Source organism: Colletotrichum fioriniae, assembly GCF_027942845.1.
Source record: "Colletotrichum fioriniae strain IMI 355084 chromosome Unknown scaffold_5, whole genome shotgun sequence".
NCBI classification, from domain to species: Eukaryota; Fungi; Ascomycota; class Sordariomycetes; order Glomerellales; family Glomerellaceae; genus Colletotrichum; species Colletotrichum fioriniae.
In genome coordinates this window covers 1559635-1578496 of record NW_027076841.1, presented here as the reverse complement: position 1 = coordinate 1578496, position 18862 = coordinate 1559635, and the positions used below count along the sequence as shown (strand labels likewise).

Sequence of the window (18862 nt, the reverse complement as noted above, 5' to 3'; positions counted from 1 at the left end):
GTAATACATAAATCAAGACGTTCTAGACTCAATGACGGATTTGATCCATGCTAGGAACAGGTTCAGTGTTACACCTCGACATCCTCATTCACACACTAGCTTCAGTGCATACCCACTGATATTAGGTAAACAGGCGGCTCTATTATCATTCCTCAATCTCCTAGAGTCATGTGAAAAATCTGCTTCTCACCTTCCCATGCTCGCTACTGTAGCTCATGGAATCAGTCTCAACGTCTGCGGTCATGTTGCCTAATATTTATTAGTAGAATACCTTGATGTGATATCTCTAACACTAAAGAATAGTTACGGACCGGTGGTGATACGTTTAGCACAGGCTTATACCTCATGCGTGGCAGATGACAGTATCTACAACTTCGCTCTAGCCTCCGTACTCTTATGTCCATCCCCCCTCACCTCCCAATACTCTCTAACCTTCTCCCTCGCAACATCAACCGCGCCGGCATCCTCGACCGTACTCGGCACCTGGACCTCCTTCTCAAACTCCTCGTGCACTGCGTTCTCCAACATCTCCCTCAGGACGCGTCGCAGCGTCTTGCCGCTGCGCGTCTTGGGAATCATCCCCTTGCCCTGGATGAGCCCGCCCAGCGTGGCGATGGCGCCGACCTGCGACCGCACGAGCGCGTTGATCTCGTCGGCGAGCTTTGCGTCGGGCACTGCCGAGGTCGGGTGGTCGGGCGTCGAGAGCGTGATGAAGGCGAAGGGGAGCTGGCCCTTGAGCGCGTCCGGGATGCCCACCACGCAGGCTTCTGCGACGAGGGGGTGGGATGTGATGGCTTGTTCGAGGCCGCCTGTGTTTTCTTGTTGTTAGCTTTTGGCGGCTTTACCACTTGGAATGAAAGTAAACTTCCAAGGACGAGGATGATGATGCTTACCACTTGACAAACGATGGGCGCTGACGTTGAGTACGTCATCGTTGCGGGACATGACGTTGACGTAACCCTCGACGTCGATGTAGCCAGCGTCCCCAGTATCCAACCACTTGCCGTCGAAACGCTTGAGATAGCCTTTGTAAAACCGCTCTTCATCCTGCCACAGTGTTCTGAAAGCCGTCGGGGCCAGTGGCAGCCCGAGAACAATGTTTCCCATCGTGCCCCTCGGAAGCTCCTTACCTTCATCATCCACAATGCGGACGTCGAAGCCAGGCATGGCTTTGCCGGCGCTGCCCGGCTTGATCTTGGGAGGAGGATGACCGCGGACATCCGTACCACGATCTTTCCCGGCATGGGGCACGAGAGCCCGCCCCGTGATAGGCGACCCGGCTTCCGTTGACCACCAGTTGTCCACAACGTGGGCGTCGACTGCGCCGTAGGTTTCAAGGAGCTCCTGGTACATTGTGATGATTGCCGGTTCTGACCGCTCGCCCGCCAAGAAGAGCCCCTTGAGCGTCCGGAGGCCGCCGCGCTCCCCAATCTGCTTGAAGAGCTTGTTCTCGGGGTCGTCGCGCTTGATGGCGCGGAGCGCCGTCGGTGCCGTGAACATGGTGTTGACCTTGTACTCTTCCACGATGCGCCAAAAGGCTGAGGCGTCTGGTGTGCCGACGGGTTTGCCCTCGTAAAGGACGGTGGCGGCACCCGTGAAAAGAGGGGCGTATGCGATGTAGCTGTGACCTACGACCTATACCATCTAACATTAGAAATCTGACCCGGCCCGTGAGAGCTTGACAAAACGTACCCATCCAATATCTGAAGCTGTGAATGATACGCATCCGGGGCCGTGAATGTTGAACAAGTAGCTGATAGAAAGGTGCAGCCCAACAGCGTGTCCAGCAGCATCTCTCAATACACCCTTTGGCGTCCCCGTCGTACCGGATGTGTGGATGATGTAGATTGGATCTGTTGACTTCACAGGCACGCAATCGGCCCTGACGCCCCTCGCAAGACAGCTCTTTACGATGCTCTGCCAGTTTCTCTCGCCATCGTTCCTCTTGATGGGGTTCCACCGGATCTGCTCGCGCTGCCATACAACCACCTTGTCGGGCTTGTGCTTGGAGATATGGCAAGCCTCCTCCACGAGCGGCTTGTAGCTCATGGGCGGCTTGTTGCCGTCGATACCACACGACGCCGTCAGGATGGCCACGGGCTGGGAGGCCTCTATCCGCTGCGCGAGGGCGGCCGGTGCGAATCCGCCGAATACAACGGCATGGATTGCACCTAGGCGACTGACGGCGAGTATGCCTATCAGTGCCGCGGGGATCATGGGCACTAGTAGTAGTGTAAGCTCTGGATAGAAAAAGTTGCTATCCGACAATGAGAATAATGCTTACTATAAACCAAAACGACGTCGCCCTTCTTGACCCCCTCCTCTCTCAGCGCACCGGCAAAGACCTCGACCTCGTCGAGTAGCTGCTTGTATGTGATGGTCTGCTTGGTATTCGTTACGGGACTGTCATAGTATATCGCCGGCGCATCACCCCTGCCATCGTGAACGTGGCGGTCTACGCAGTTGAAACAGGTCGAGATTTCTCCGTCCGGAAACCACTCCCAAGAATCATGGGTGACGCCGCTCTTGAGCGTCTTCTTGGTGACTTTCAGTGTTGAAGAGGGCTTCTTGTGCCAGTGCAGGTGTTCGGCCTGGTGAGCCCAAAAGGATTCTGGATCCTCGAGGGAATGACGCAAGACTTCATCTTGAGGGTGTAAGTTGTCCATACTCACAGTAGCTTGCTTTTTGGCGTTGCCGAGTGGGTGGTGAATATGTTTGGCTGTGAAGAATTGAGCTATTGAGTGCTGGTGAGATTACGACGGAAGACGACAATGGTTCAAAATTGTATCAAAGCTATAAAGACATTGCCCGTTCGGATTGTATGAGTACTCTCGGCATCGGCTCTCTCTCAAACAGTCGGACTGCTGGAAGTTTGGAGGTTGGGACGGTGTTGAAATACGACATAGCTCTACCCTTGCAGCAGCAGCTGACGTGCCCTCTCTCCCCTTGGACCTTGGTGCGCTGGCTGGCTCGACCTGGGGTTGCCGTTGAGCAGGCACCCTTCCCCGCATTCCGTTGACCCGGGGTAAGGGGACCGACCGTCATTGCCGACCACGCCGACATCGCCAACCGATCTTGGCTGCTTCCATCGGCCGGGGACTCCACGGGGTTCGATCTTCGGCAGATTGCTTGGTTCCTCCTGCAACTTGCTGCTATTTTTTTCCTTTTGTTGGAAGTTGGGCAAGTGAGCGTCTAAAAGGCCCGAAGAGACGTTTGATAAGTACACAGCTAGACTCTCACTCTCAGCGAAGAAAACGACATCAATTGGCATCATTGGAGATTGGCTTCTTTGATAGTTCTGTTAAATACCTGTCCAGTCTGACTATACAGCAAGTGAACTTCTTGTAAGCGAAGGCCTGCTTCATCAATTCTTCTTGAGGATGCTGGTGGTGAAGTGACTGGAACTATTTCCCCAGAGACGGGCGATGGTCCCACTCGGTTCCCCGCAAGACCCATCCGTCCCGTATTGCACTTGCCTGTCTGCACAATCAAGATTACCTAAGTATAAATCCCCCAAAGTAGCCCGAAGTAAAGGGTAAATGTGAAGTAGGACATCCCCAGGGCTTTTGGGGTTGCAGCAACCCAACTGCAGAGACACAGTCAATTCAATAAGGCGTCCTATTCCTGATTACCTTCCTACCTAGTAGGTGATGAGAAGGAGTAAAGATGTGAAGCCTTCGCAGCTGCTCTGATTATAACAGAACAGAGTGAGACACGCCTACGCTGCCCGAAGCCCTCACCTCACTATCCCAATACACTGTCGAGATTCCAAATTGCTTGCCCCAGAAACCCATCCGTACAGGCGATTAACCGTGAACCCTAGAGTCGTTCAATATGCCTGTAAGTCACCGCGGTAGAGAGCGGGAGTCACCACGCGCGAAACATTCGAGCAACCGCTTCAAGCGGCACGACATCACCAACCGCTCCGGCCCAGCCGGCTTCCACCGGGGTCAATGGGCTCCACGCTGTACAAGATTCGGCAAGACTACCCGCAGGCCGAGGAAGAAGGAAACCTCCTCTCACGCTGCGTATCCGTACGGAATTTTGAAGGTGAGCGAACAGCAGGAGAAACGAAACCGAAAGGCCCCCGGCCCTTGGGGAGGAGGGTTACCCATGAAGAATCCCTTCCCCAGCGCCAAGCTTCAACTGACAGGCGTGAAGCAAGTGACAACTGTCTATAACCCTGTCGCCCTATGGAATGCCATCCGTAACAGTAATTCCTAGAGCGTTTATGCCTCATTTGTTCCGAAGAATCCTGGACGACAATCCGTGTGCTCTAATGCATTCGTGGAAATTCGATTGATGGCGATCAGCGCAGCCCGGCCCAATTGGGTTGTTAATCTCGCTTATGTCCTGTTTGTAATAACGCTTGTTTGCATATGTGGGAACCATGGATGACTGATTGGAGGGATATCGTTATAGAGCGATAGTCTCGTAGTGAGTCTTCCGTATTCTCTTGGGTTGCACTCTCTTACGTTCCTCTCACAATGCTTTGTGCTTGGAAGATGGGCTTCATCCACATTCCAAGCCCTTCTTTTCAGCTCGCCGTTTTTCTCATTGTGATCATCTAAAGCGGTATAGCCAAAACCATGCGCCTGGAATTACCAGCTGCACCAGGTACCTAATAAGTACGACTCACGAGTACTAAACGTTCTGTTTCCATTTCCAGCTCAGCAACAAAGACCCACACCTCCATGATCCGTCCATCACAGTGTGTTCGTCCCGTCCAATCCGGTGTACCTTTCACCGCTGCAGTAGCGCCCAACCGCTGCAAGACGCAGGTACAGCGCAACGCCACGCCTGTAGTCCGTACCCCCCGAACACCCCCTATTTCCTATAAGGTTCTTCTCCATGACAAGGTAAACAAAAAATAAACCATCAAACAAAACAACCTTAATCGATCTGGATGCAACGATAGTAAATCTCAGCCCCCGAACGGCGGTCTGTCAGGCGGGCTGCAGCTCTCAGCTCCTCCTCAGCAGTCCTCTCTCTCTCTCTCGGCAATTACGTCGCCCCCCTCCTCTTGGCTGGCATGCCGCGTCTCTCCCAAGACACTCACCTAAGAAAGCATTGTACCTCGTATGCGCTCTAGGCACAAGGAATGCGGCACGGCTGCGGCGTAGAAAAAGGGGGGGTAAGAAATCCCAAGACCCAAGTAGGTAGGAGGCGCCCAGTACCTTGGTGTGCTAGGCATGCGGGACTGCGCCCTCTTTCCAAGACATGCACTCAAAAAATCCCCTTCACGCAGAGGATCTTTGAAAAGATGGATAGCCATGTCCAACTTTTAGCGAAATGAGGCCGATGTGTTCCCCTCTTCTCTCTCTCTCAATCTATGAAATGCATCCTTCACTCTCACCGGAATCCGTATCCGTCAAACCTCGGGGAGTCTGGGCGACCTCTCGTCAAGCTCCGCGCTATTGCTAGACTATTTCCATTTCGGCGTCCTTGGATGTCTTGAACCTATTTTCGTCGTCACAGCCGTTTTGTTATTTCACAAGCAAAGAGTCACGGAGTTTCCGGTAATGTCACAATGCTCTTACTCGCCTTAGGTAGACTAGACGTACGTGCATGGAGTTCCGAGTCCCAGAGACCGCTCGTATGTTTCTGCTTCCTCGGCATACTATCCAACGATGAATTTCTTGTACGGACAGTGGTCCAAATGCTAATAGCAATGTCGTATTATCCCCAAGGCAAGTGGGCAATAGCTTGGGAAATTCTCCGACGTAAATAAGCTCCCTACGATTATAAAATCATTAATTCACCTGACGTCACGTCGGAGTGACCGCCTCGCAATCAGCACATTTGGATATTCATACACATTTCAAGGCAGTTCGCTTTGGCAGTAGGGCCTGATACACATGAGAGCGATCATTTGGTCGTCAGGCGAGAGGAGAATATGATGTGAATTGGGTCAAACAGGTTACTCTGCCGCGAGTAAAAATGAGACAGTTGAAGATAACCTATCATGGTCGCATTATATTCCCATTTTCTAAGCCTCTCGAAAATGAAGAAAAGAGGATGGTATGTACCGCACACACACACGGATATAATCCTCAATTGGCGATTTGACGGGAATACCGAGCCATAAAAAACCGTTATTTGGGCGAAGGTTTGTTTGCAAAGCAAGTACAAGAAGTTGCAGTATTGACAGGTGTGGGTTTACTGCATGGGTTGGACGTTTCCCGTGAGAGAAAACTCCATGGCGCCATGCAGGCAAAGAAATGTACCGGGTATTCTGTGGACGTGTCGATTCCTTTCTCCGTCATTTTTTGGGAACCATTCCCAAGCTCTCCCTATCCAAGGAGACTCCCAAAACTCCCATCCAGAAAAGTACCCATCCAGTCGATTGCTTGCCGGATGGATTCACAACCGCGCTCCAGTCATTAGATGTCGTAGGCTCCCCACGAAAATTAAGATATTATCGTACGTCAAAGATCGTAGGGGGAGACGTGGATGGCGAGACGTGAAGATTGATTTAGAGGACGAAAGCAGCGAATCCGAGGACACCAGCCAGACCGGCGCCAGAGAGGGCAGCGGCCTTGCCAGCACCGGCGGTAGGAACGGAGACGGGCTTGGTGGGGGTGATGGCAGCGGTGCCGGCGACGGTGGTCTTGCTGAGAGCGGGAGTGGCGACGGGGACGGTGCCGTTCTTGGTAGGGGCGGCGCAGTTCTCGCACTTGACGATGGAGGAGGTGATGACGGGCTTGGTGACAGTGCAGGGGCAGTCAGTGATGGTCAGGGTGGTGGCCTGGAATGTGTTAGCTTGGGTGCCGAGATCGACATGTTTTTGGAGGTGAAAGTTCGGGCCATCTCCGAGTCTCGGGGGCCATCAGAGCCGGCGCTTGTCCGGCGAGCCCCGAGAAACTGTGAGATCCTCCCGTCCACCTCTCGAATTCGACGTACCGTGGTGATGGTGTAGGTCTTGTCAGCGTGGGTGATGACAGTAGGACCAGGGCAGTAGGTGGTGTAGGCAGAGACGACCTCAGTGACGTAGGTGACGTTCTTGTGGGCCATGGCGCCGGCGGCGGCGAGGACAAGGGCGGCAGCGGAGAACTTCATTTTGACGGTTTTTTGGGGAGGAGAACTTGGTATTAAGACTCGAAAGAGTTGTAGTTGCGAGTTGAGGATTAGGTGGTTGGGTTAACGAGTGAAAGCGACTAAAAAGTCTGGGTCGGTACTGAATGAGTGAGTGTGGGTGAGGAGGGAAAGGGAAACGAGAGATGGGATGGCCTGGAGGAAATGAACTTATATACAGAGATGGGCGCAATGGAACACAACATGGGAACTGGGGGTGGTGGACACTGACTGGGCTCTCTACCTTAGTGCCTGTGCTACCTTGGGGCCCTGCCTTGCGGTAAGGTGATGGGATGGGTCAGGGACGACGGTACCTTCGCCCGGTCATGAAGGGTGGAGCAACGCATCTCCTGGGCCTGGAGATGAGAAGAGGAGCTGGACTGGGAGGGCGAGAGAGAGCACACGCCGCCTTTCCCCCAGTCCCCTGCTAAGATGGGCGCTATCCATGACTGACCAGGGGGGGCTGGTTTCTGTTCCCTTTTGCTATTCACTGACCAGCTTATTTCACTTGGAACGAATCAGAAGTGGGCTAGACGAACGGGTTCTTGGTAACGAGGGGAGTAAACACGAAGAAAAGACCATTGTGGATGACTTGTGTGGACGGACGGGAAAGGGGGTAGACTAGGTGTGGTGTGTGTGTGTGCTTGTGCGTTTTTTTTTACGTTTCCTACGTTGTTACCAATAGCTTTGGCAATCCAGAATTGGCCGCGCAGACGAACTGGCTACTCCTCTTTGGCCGAAGGGGGGCGGGAGAATGGGATTGACAAGTTTGGTGGTGTGGTTGCGCAGAGAAGACGGGAAAAGCAAAAGAGAAGTCGAAAAGACTGGGCTAGAAGTTGAATCTCAGAGTACGTACCCTCCAAAATGGGATGAAATCAAAGGGGGGTGTGAAAGAGGATGGGAAGAATATGCACACAAAGGGGACCGACCTTGGAGCGCGGGAATTGAGGTGTGGGAATCATTTACCTTTTGACCCACTCGGATCCAGATGACCACTAAGAATCGGGTATTATTGGGTGCAGCAAGATAGAGTACGAATAGAGCCATGAGGTGACTGACCAGCAAGCGCTTGCTTTGCTTCATCAGATCGTTCGTTGATCGTCTGTGTTTTGCTTCACACTGTCGCTCGGAGGCACCCTTTGAAAACTCCTTGCGTGGGCATCAGTCCTCGACTCTGGTCGAGACCCTCTTGATCGCTCCGAACCTGCAAGGAGTTCGGACGAGCGAGATGAGATGACTCGAGTCCACTGCAAGAAACAGAGTCAAGGACTCAAGGTAAGCTTGAGTAATTTCAGCGGGTCGGCCAACCGTCGACCAGCATCTGGGCAGCGAGCTGACTGTAGATGCACGAATATCCGTACACGTACGCATCACGCTTCTTGTCATTCTGGCAGATCCAATAGCCCTGGCCAGCCGTTTCTGGGCAAAGATGCTTGCTCAAAGGCGGGGTAGTCTTTGCTTGATGAGCAGCCGTGATCCGAAATTCTAACCCGCCATTCGTCGGCCAGCATTTCCAGTGACAGTCGTATCTTTCATTTGACTGCAAGACGTCCAGTTCTATCAGGCCCCTGCTTAGATCTCCGCCTTTGTTGAGTGGACGCGGCACACATTCAGCCATGTTTGCTAACTCACCTGTGGCCGCGGCAGCCGGTGCTGACGGCTGACCGACCAGTGTCAAGTGGTGTGCGAACCAAGTCGGGATTCAGGAACAAAACCTCGCGCTAATGCAGGTACCATGCAACGTCCAAGTTGACAATGCCCGCCTCGGCTGCGGAGACGGTGACTGGTTTATATACTGTTCCAGACTCCCAGCTGACGGCCTGATCCCACAGCGACAAAAATAAAGTAGCCGAGACTACACTGAGAGTCTAGCAGCGAATCTTCTTTCATAGAATGTCTTTCGGGGCGGCTGACGGGGCCGTATCGAAGGCTGTGGCTTGCGTCTTTTCCGATAGACGAACATGCTTAAGCTACCGCGAGCATGTCCAACGTTGTGTTCGCAAGCCTGTTGGCTATTCTCAGGCGGGCAGCAAGCCACGAGCTCTGTCCGTACGCACGGCGTGAAACGTTCGATGAGACAATTGTCTGCACTGCACAGGAGGTGTTCTCGTAGACGGGAAGTATGGCTGGCTTCGACATCGCGTCGTGGTTGCCAGCTATGCCGCATGCCCCGCAGTGTATGAGGGAGGAGGAGATGTATCCGTGAGTTCGCTATCGTTCCCGTACTCCGTTCCAAGAACAGCTGCCGTTGTCATGGTTTTGCAAGGGCTGTGATAGGTGGTATGAAGAGAGGAGAGGGGAGATCAAACTGTAGATGTTGGGGGCTTGGAGTCTGGGACAATAGGGAACGGGATATACTTAGGGCGGCGACGGGGTAATCTCGGGGAGATTGGGCTCTTGAGAGATTTGGTTGGCCTAATTGGTAAGAGACCCATAAATCGCCCGCCTGTTTGGGCAAGAGGAACTGGCTGCTATTGCAGACCTCAACACTTGATGTACGCAAGTATGGATACTCCCTATTACCTTCCCTTTCTTAGAGACTCGTGCGTTCGGGCCCTGCGGGTTCCAACTTCGACTTCATCTGGGCAATCTGGGCAGTAGGTTACGAACCGGGAAAATATGCCGCAGCCGACTCAAGGTCAGGGGCTCGAATTGAATGCCAAGTCTGGCGATGACGAGCCACCGGGATCTGGAAGCGCGTTCCTTTGCTGCCCAGCATGCGTCTCTTACCTTACACACTAAGTATGTAGCTTCTTGCCTGTTCTAGTCAGTTGCCACTTGTCAGTGATGCATTCACAATATCCTTCCCTTCTGACCGAGGGAACAAGCTTAAGGAATGTTTTTTTTTCTTCTTCTCAAAAGCATCCAAGAGCCACCTACCTGCCGCCGTTGAGAACACCGGACGGATCGCCCATCGGACGAAGGCTCCATTTTTAGCCACAGTTCGTCTGAGGGTCACGCTCTCAGACATAAACACTGGACGGTGACCTACATCTCGAAACATTGGATGGCGAACCCTCAGATCTGCCCTGAAGCAAAGAGAAACTTCAGGTCTCCCGTCTAGGTCCATCGAGGTCAGTGACATGACAGTTACCTACAATGCTGCTCAGCAATACCGGCACGACTGGGTTTTCAAAGATGTGCCAGGGCAAGACAGGGTTCCTACAGGTCTCCCGCACATGTCAGACTCTCACGGGGGCAGGGGAAACATTCGAGAGGTCACATTCACACCCCAAGGGTCTCCGGGTCCCTAGCACCCTCCGGCGTCCGTTGCGACAGGTCTCCTTCCTGGTTCTAGAGCACCGTTGCCCGCCGTTTGAGTTGAAGTCTTTGCGTACAGCGGAGACATGCTATCTCAATCGCTCGGAGAAAATCAACGTTGATCATTGCCTGTCACCGCATCGAGATCCTGCCACGTTGTGAGGTGGAAACTACGGCCGACTTCTCCACGGACCCCGAACGACGTCAACAGGTTATATTTATCCATACAGACGACCAATACGGATACATCGCTGTTCAGGCAGAATCGGCACATCTGACCTGAATAGCGCCCAGTGTATTAGACGTGGGACCGCCACGAAAGAGTGACACGGCAAATGCCTTTCCGAAGCCTCACTCTTCCTTTTTGTATATTCCACCTTCCGGCTGGGAAGAAGAATGACCAGGAAACAACCCCAGGATCCCATACAATGGCATCCGTCCTATCATTGACAGATATCTCCGCTGCAGCGCGGATTTGAGCTTACCCAACATTCTAACCACCTGCGAGGGGCTCATCTAGCTCGTCCCAAGATGTCACTACCTAAGTCGCCCGACTTGTTGGTGGCAGCGACTTCACAACAGACCCCTCGTTCGAGTCAGAGGCATCTGGGGATTGTATCCGTACCAATCCAGTTTAGCGAACCGAATCATTTTGGTACAGACGGGCATACTCGTCTCCAGAGGCCTAGAAGGCCTACGGATAGCGGGTCTATGTACATATTCCCGGCCGCCTGCAGCCCACGGGTTGAGGTGGTGTGCCCAGTGGCCTGTGCGCCAATCTGGCCGGCCGCCTGGGCTAATCCGGGGTGTTACAGCGCACCCGGACCATCACTTAATTTCCACACAACACAGACTTTGATCAACTGAATTGGCACTATTGACCGATCTTCATCCTTTACCCCCCTCTTCGGCTCACTTCCATCGGGTATCCGAATCTGCAGCTTCTCTACTCTCTTGCTGCTTATCGTTATATGGAGGTCTTCAAGAGACAAGAGGCTCATTTAACTTCATCAACCGGGTAGTTGTAACGCGAATCAACCAGCTCAAACCTAAGGTTTGCGTATTCAGCTCTGCAGTCTCATCCACGAAGCGGTATATCAACTCATAATTCATGTCGGCCTTTCACAACTAGCCTCATCGGCCCACCGCGTTATGTACCGGCTGTCAGGATCTGGAGAAGCACCTGTGGCTAGGAAATCCTTGATCTGACCTCACCAAAATTTTGACAACCTGATTTGCGGTGCTGCGATTTGTGCTTGCTAGGAGCTTCCTTCCAGGTGACTTGGTCGGAAGACAACACCACTATCGTTCGACTCGCAGGTCCGGCCTCGCCAGACGCGAAGTAAGAATATCGGTGTCCCACTGCCGAGTATTCTTCTCTCATGAAGCTTCACAGATTTGGCATGAACCGGATGACAAAACATGTCAAAAAGGTTGAGCGGGCAGCGACGAAGATTGGCCTTTCTTGATCTTGACGCTGGAAAGTCTAATTTGAAACCGTTTTGTGAGCTCCCCAGCCCTCGATGACTTTACTTCGGACTATGCAAAAACGTCACTTGCCGGCGCCATTTCGCTGTGTATTTCAAGATGCTATGCACCATGATACTAGCTCACCACCGTTTGCTGTCACCATTACGAAGGCGCCTCAATCTCATGATCGATGGTCACTGTCGCTCCAGGGGATACACTATTGAGTGAGAAACACGGATGACTGATAGTCAGAAACACAAAGGGGATTCATAATAATCACCCTCGTCTTCCCGCAGTCTTTCGTGACCGAAGAGTTGGGGGCTATACTAGAGACGTTGGATGCATATCTCGACAAGCTGTTGCTGCTGGAAGATGACCTGGACACTTTATACTTCTAGAGCTGGAATGACTTGAAAATAAAATCGAGGAAGTCGACAAGGTAGGAGAAATAACCAAAAACTGACTCACCCATGTGACCCTGCGGAACACCGAGGGAATATCCTAGAAATGCGGAAATCAGGACAACGCAGGTTCATTCTAGCTTACCTTTCTCGAGAGACTTTTGAGATTCAGCAACTAACGCGTTCGCTTTATCAAAATCCCTAATCCAGTAGGAAAATTGACTAGAATTGATATTGAGCTAATTCCGCAAGCTGGTAATTCAAACACGGTAGTCTCAGTCCTTGCAACTTGGGTATATTTCAGACTGCGTAAAAAGAGGTGTATATAGTTCATGGCCAAAAAACTTGGACGGAGACTACAATAGCGTGTTCCGGAGCTATGGTTGGAAACCCTGCGGACACGGCACGGGAATATTGGAGCCGGCTACGGAGCGGCACGGGGGCGCCCGAGTGGATTAGTCAGTGGGCCCGGATGCACGTCATTGAGGGGAACCGAACGGGGACCTCGGTGAGACTTCATCTTTTCGAGCTACTGACAAATCACTTAAATCTTTTCAATCAGTTTCTCAAGTGCAGATTGGCAAGATCAAGAGTTTGATCAGAAAACTTTATCAAAATGGCCTCAACAATGAAAGCAGTTGGTCCGTCGAACACGCCTTCCCACCGTACATGATAGATAAATGGCTTACAAATACCAAAAACAGACATCAAGGACGGCAAAGGTCCCAAGGAGAACCTTTTCATCAATGCCGACACGCCAAAGCCCACGGCGGGTGAAGGTGAAGCCCTGGTCAAGATCAAGGCCTTTGGCATCAACCGCATGGACCAAATCCAACGTCTTGGCAATTACCCCTTCCCGCCGCAGGCGCCCAAGACTCTGGGAGTCGAGTTCAGCGGGACTATTGAATCCTTTGGCTCGGGCGACCACGGCAATTTCAAGGCTGGAGACGAGGTCTTTGGCCTCGCGTACGGTGGCGCATACGCCGAGTACATTGCCGTCAACAGCAAGATGTTGCTGCATAAGCCCGACTTCCTGTCATGGGAGCAGGCTGCTGGTGTCCCAGAGGTAAGAAGAAGGGAAACGCACATGGCTTCCTCATAATCTGTTTACACCACCAAACGGCGGCAGTTGTTGAATGCTGACCATGCGTGTACACTAGACCTGGATCACCGCCACGCAAGCCCTGTTCCTCGTAGGCGAGTTCTCAAAGGGCAAATCCGTCCTCTGGCACGCCGGCGCCTCTGGCGTCTCCATCGCGGGCATCCAGCTGGCCAAGGATGCGGGTGCGTCCGCCGTCTACGCGACGGCCGGGTCCAACGAGAAGTGCGACTTTGTGGTCAACGAAATTGGCGCCACGGCGGCCTTCAACTACAAGGAGGTCGACTGGGCTGAGAAGATCAAGGAGGCGACAGGCGGCAAGGGCGTGGACGTGATTGTCGACTTTGTCGGGGGTGGCTACTTCCAAAAGAACCTCGACGTCGCGGCGCGGGACGCGCGCATCGTTCTGCTCGGCCTGCTGGGCGGGCCCAATATCGAGGGGGCCAACATTGGGCCGCTGCTGTACAAGCGCATCAGGCTCGAGGGCAGCACGCTGCGGAGCAGGGACGTGGAGTATCAGGGTAAGTTAAGGGATCGGTTGGAGGAGTATGTGCCGCACTTCAAGACGGGAAAGCTCAAAGTCGTGATTGATACGGTGCTTCCATGGGAGAAGATTCAGGAGGCTCACGCGCACTTGGAGGCGAACAAGAACTCGGGAAAGATCATCTGTACCATTTCGTAGAGGGGCCGCGGCAGATCACTGGGCCAACTTGGTTCAAGACTTTCAAGCTCTAAGATCAACTGGTCGGCATAGGTAATGCTAGGCAAAGAGTGCCTGTTCAAACATCTCTGCGGTGCCGCGTCATGGGATTTTCAGCATTTCCATCTGCGTATTGGATTGGTGTTATTGATTTTTAGTATCCGGGAGTCTTCTGGGCCATGTTCTACGGACCGAGATGGCCACGGCGAACCGGGCGCTCTCATGGCTCCGGAACGCTGTGGATATCGGCCATCTCGGGTATATTCATAACAAAGAAAACCTCATCCGATTCCGCCACCCATGGCTGACTAGGTTTATCGCACTCCAGTTGAACATGGCGCGGATAGGCACCCGTCTTGGGGCAGTGACGAGCGTGCTCCTCTCATTGGAGGAATGTTGTCTTTTTTTCTGCTCATCATCTACCGGCTATTGCAAGCCCCCGACCCAGCCGTTCTCTGTTGTGGGCTCTTGGAAAAGTTGGGAGAACTTGGCGTAGGGCGAGAGCAATCCGGGGTGGGAACGGGGTCATTATAGTTCAAAGGAGGCTGACTGCTCGCGGCGAGCTTGGCTTTTGACCAGCAGTCCGGAAGAGGATCCGCGGGCGGGTTGGAGTGTACTCCGTGCGCTCTCACGCTCTCTGATTTGATAGTTTCTTTTTTCCTCGATCTTTAGCGGAATCCTAACTGGTTGCAGGCGCAACGCAATTTCTTAAGACATTCCAAGACGTGGCGAGAGTGGGCTGCCACTCTTCCTTTGAAGGCCTGCCTCTTCAAGCTGGCATGGGCTGGCTTTCACAAGACTGGCACCTTTCGTCAGAAACTCTGGAATTTCTACAGAATCGCCTTTCTCTTCCCAGGCGCCAGGCTGAAACTGTGAAACGATTGGGGGCAGACAATGGCGATAAGCTCTACGCCGCTAACGTACGCCCCAAGGCAGGGGGGGAAACATCAACAGGATCAATAGATCAAAAAGGGGAAAAGCCGTACCAACGCCGTCTTTGGCGTACCCGTCTCCGAGCCTCTGAAGTCGCCTCGCAAATCGCAACTTGGAGATGGCGCTGGGCTAGGCCCCCTGGGTACCGATTCCGTCATCAAACACAACAAGAAAGGGCAATAACTTGACTCGGAGGCCCTCCCTCTCTTACGTCCGCTCCCACCGGCTCTCCCTCTCCTTTCGGTCATTCTTTGCGGCTTTCGTGTCTGTGTGTACGTTCGCTGTCAGACGAATCCCGCAATGTTGACTCTGCGATTCATCGTCGCCGTTGGAGCTTCGTGCCTCTTGAGGCTCGCTGGCGCGCAGTCGTTGGCTGATGCTCCACAGTGTTCTGTAAGTGGTCATATCTTCCCAATCTTCTTAGTCGAGGATTAAGGTTCACAATGTCCGATTGTCGATGAAGCTAACGGATGAGTTTAGACGAAATGTCTTTTTCAGGCAATGAGCCGGCCTGCATTTGCCAACCAGTCACAAGCGGAGTTATGTGTCGATGAAGGCTTCAACAACTTTGTCGGGGGTTGCGTACAACAAGGATGTAGCGTGGTCGAGTCCCTCAGTGAGTGCATTGCTATTCCCTACTCGTCTTATTGTCAAGAAAAGCGACTTTTCTAACGTAGTCTTGGATGTACAGCCTTTGTCAATATCACAAGAACTGCTTGTGGATTCCCTCTGTCAGACTATCGCAACGAGTCGAGAGCGACCAGTCTTGGCATGTTCATACTTGCGTCCGCCTTCTTCACATGCCGAATCACTGTCAAAGTCATGAGGTACTCTCCTTGGGGAGCTGATGATAGTCTGATGGTAGTTGCGTTTGTGAGTATACTATATTTACGAATGACCTCTAACTTCTGTTGGAGGTTGGTTAACTAATCTGGCCAGGCTGCCTTGATCCCGTTCATAGTCTTGATTCAGTATAGTAAGTCAACTCTCCAACAGATTTAACAATGAAATCAATGGCTGACATAGCCCCGCAGTGATACCACAAGGCCTGGGACTTGATATCTGGGTTCTCCACGATTATCAAATTACCACCTTTCTCAGGGTGAGTACTGTCGATCAACCGGCTCCACTGCAGAGAGTTTCTACAAACATGAGCTAACCATTTGCAGTACCTCTTAATGGTCCAAACACTCTATATCTTCGTCCTCTCCATCGTAAAGGCATCTATTCTCCTGTTCTTCCTCCGCATCTTTCCGGACAAGAAATTCAGGATCGCAGTCTGGTGGACGCTGGCCTACGACCTCTTTGTCGGATTCATATTCATCGTCTTCAGCTTCGTCCAGAGACAGCCAACATGGCTCATCTGGGAGGGCTGGCGTGACAAGGAACCTCGTGGTGTCATTCTCGACCTCAACAAAATGGGATTGTCACATGGCGGCATGAACGTCGCGCTCGATGTCTGGATGCTCATTCTGCCATTGACGCAGCTTTACAAGTTGAATCTCAAGACGAAGAAGAAGCTCGGAATTATTGCCATGTTCAGTGTCGGTATATTGTGAGTGGGCCCCCAAATTCTCTAGGTACGAAGCGTGAACACGCTGACCCGAAATCAGCCTCACGGTAGTCAGTATCGTCCGCCTTCGCAGCCTGATATCATTCGCGACATCGGCGAATGCGACAGCTGATGCGCGTGGGACAACGATCTGGTCTGCCATTGAGATCTGCACTGGCGTAGTGGTCGCCTGCATGCCCAATGCAAGACAAATTGTGCGTGAGACCGGTCGGCAAATCAAGGATGCGTCGGCGAATCTTACGAACAGGACGCATGGCACGAATTCGGGGTCGCAGAGAGTCTTCCAAGACCAGTCGCTCGAGATGCGGGTGGCAGTGAACTCTTCGGGCGCCAAATCAGTGCCAACAGATAAGTGCAGTTACAGTTCTACCACTGCTATCAATTCTGGGAGGAGGAATTCGAGCTTTACAAGCGATGGGGAGACAGCAAGAAAAGACATGATGTAATTTCATTGAAACTTGGAGAGGGATTTGTCGGGGAACTTGTAGTATTGATATAATAATATCCCCTTGGGCCGTAAGAAAAGTTCCTATAAAGCACTGATATCATCAAAAGTCGCGAGAAGAGCGACCACAACAGAAGCAAAGGCCATAGAAAGCATACGAGGACGGTCTCCCCCATTCTCAGTGTTCCTTGATCCACTTCAACATTTGATCGTAGGCGGTAGTCTGAGCATCCTTGATGGCTGCGTCTTGATATTCGCCAACAACAGCGAAACCTGGTCGTGAAGGTTAGTATTCGATCAATGGCTCATAATGGTAGATTATTGGGCCTTACCGTGCGGCACGCCAGGGTACACTTGAACTTCGTGTTCGAGGTTTGCCTTTGACATGACGTCCTCGCCATATGTTCTGACTTCCTCAGGGAACAGAGGATCATTCTCGACGCAGACAAGAGATATGGGGACTTTGACGCCTGTGAAATCATCAGGGGTGACGGAAGCACCGTGTGCTATCGCACCGACCTTGATGAAAGGACCAGTCTTCACTTCGCCAGCCTCGGCATCAGCAGACTCTTGACCTCCAGTCGTGACCTTCTTGTCTGAGCCCAAGTGAAGGATATAGCGTCCTCCAATGCAGTAGCCGACAGCGTAGATGCCGTCGCCGTTCTTGACCGCATCGGCGAACTTCTCCTTTGAGCCTTCAATAACCTTGTAGAGAATCGGCAAAACCTTCTCCTCTGTGTGGCGCGCCAGCCACATATCAATTTGGAAGCTCTTGGCCGTCTCGACAATCTTCATCTTGAAAGCATCCAGGAACGATCCGGTGTCCTCGCTGCTGTCGATGGTCGACGAGTTGGGCGCCGCATCACCGTTGAAGAGATCGGGCATAACCACCACGTAGCCCTCACTAGCAAACTTATCGGCTTGAAGCTGGTTGTTTGTAGACTTGAGACCCGTGCCTCCCGTCAGGAGGAGGAGAAGCCTGGCTGGCGCATGAGGGTAGTCGGCGGGTTTCGAGATGTAGACCTTGAATGGGTTAGTCGTTGGCCATGGTCACGATATGCTCGTAGTTGCAAGATAGGTCATCTACTCACATCGACATCGTTGATCTTGATGATCTCGCCCGTTGAGGACTGGCCGGACGCTGTTTCGAGTCAGTCTTGCGCAAATAATCGCAGAGGCTCAGCGAGGGAGCTCACGAGTTGGTCTGTCGGACACGCAATGTTCGCTGTGCTCTCCAGCACCTCCCGTAGTCGTTGTAGGGCTGGTGGATTGAGCCGGTGTGTCGGCAGCAGAGGTGCTTTCGGTGACTGGCTCGGTGACAGTGATCGTCTCGGCGGCGTCGCTCTCGGGAGCTTTCGTCGCAATGTCGGGCTCGATCTGGGTCATCTTGTTGAGCGGGGTTATGGGTATCTGTGCGGAGCACGGCAGTACGAGGCAAACGGTTCTAGGATCGAAAGCAGTACCAGATGTTGCGATGTTAATGTAAGCTCACAGAAACGCAGGTTGCACTGTCAATGTAGAAGTCTGCATCCCTTGGCGCAATGTTTGGTTCAAGTCTGGACTGTGAGGTACGTGTACATAGCTCGTAACACCACCAGGGATGACGTCTCAGCTTGATGCTTGTAGCTGCCCCGCGTGAAGTCGCTGCCACCTCAAGTTCCTGGGTACGTACTGGGCTACCATCTTTCCCCACACTGAATCCAGACGACACAGGCACGACAGGCAACTGGCCACTACCGGGCATGTGAGAAACAGCAGGGACTCATTAATTACCAGCTTACCTAACGGAAGGGAAGAACCCCGCCAAAAGCCATTAAACGCGTCGACGCGCTTTCTTCTCCCATCTCGCGCAGACCTTGCCTCAACACCCCAAATCCTCCCCGTTCTCAACCAACAAACTTGCATA

General features: G+C 52.6%; 5 protein-coding genes across 5 annotated transcripts; 2 read left to right on the top strand and 3 right to left on the bottom strand.

Annotated features, from left to right (window-relative positions):
• Window positions 1-366: 366 nt before the first annotated feature.
• N0V96_005116 (uncharacterized protein) lies at window positions 367-2666 on the bottom strand (the record flags this gene model as incomplete). The annotated part of the gene is made up of 4 exons (XM_053191281.1): window positions 367-809; window positions 894-1635; window positions 1693-2222; window positions 2285-2666. The coding sequence occupies 4 exons, from the start codon at window positions 2664-2666 to the stop codon at window positions 367-369; spliced, it is 2097 nt and encodes a 698-aa protein (XP_053051264.1).
• Window positions 2667-6475: 3809 nt separating this feature from the next.
• CCG6 (clock-controlled protein 6) lies at window positions 6476-7059 on the bottom strand (the record flags this gene model as incomplete). Its single annotated transcript, XM_053191280.1, has 2 exons — window positions 6476-6748; window positions 6904-7059. 2 exons carry the CDS (start codon window positions 7057-7059, stop codon window positions 6476-6478), a joined length of 429 nt encoding a protein of 142 aa, XP_053051263.1.
• A 5763-nt stretch (window positions 7060-12822) lies between these two features.
• Window positions 12823-13987, top strand: N0V96_005114 (uncharacterized protein; the record flags this gene model as incomplete). The annotated part of the gene is made up of 3 exons (XM_053191279.2): window positions 12823-12847; window positions 12911-13272; window positions 13367-13987. 3 exons carry the CDS (start codon window positions 12823-12825, stop codon window positions 13985-13987), a joined length of 1008 nt encoding a protein of 335 aa, XP_053051262.2.
• A 1773-nt stretch (window positions 13988-15760) lies between these two features.
• N0V96_005113 (uncharacterized protein) lies at window positions 15761-16623 on the top strand (the record flags this gene model as incomplete). Its single annotated transcript, XM_065757306.1, has 4 exons — window positions 15761-15765; window positions 15965-15971; window positions 16108-16493; window positions 16563-16623. The coding sequence occupies 4 exons, from the start codon at window positions 15761-15763 to the stop codon at window positions 16621-16623; spliced, it is 459 nt and encodes a 152-aa protein (XP_065614075.1).
• Window positions 16624-17134: 511 nt separating this feature from the next.
• On the bottom strand, window positions 17135-18342 carry N0V96_005112 (uncharacterized protein; the record flags this gene model as incomplete). The annotated part of the gene is made up of 4 exons (XM_053191277.1): window positions 17135-17229; window positions 17289-17979; window positions 18048-18097; window positions 18153-18342. The coding sequence occupies 4 exons, from the start codon at window positions 18340-18342 to the stop codon at window positions 17135-17137; spliced, it is 1026 nt and encodes a 341-aa protein (XP_053051260.1).
• Between the last annotated feature and the right edge of the window lie 520 nt (window positions 18343-18862).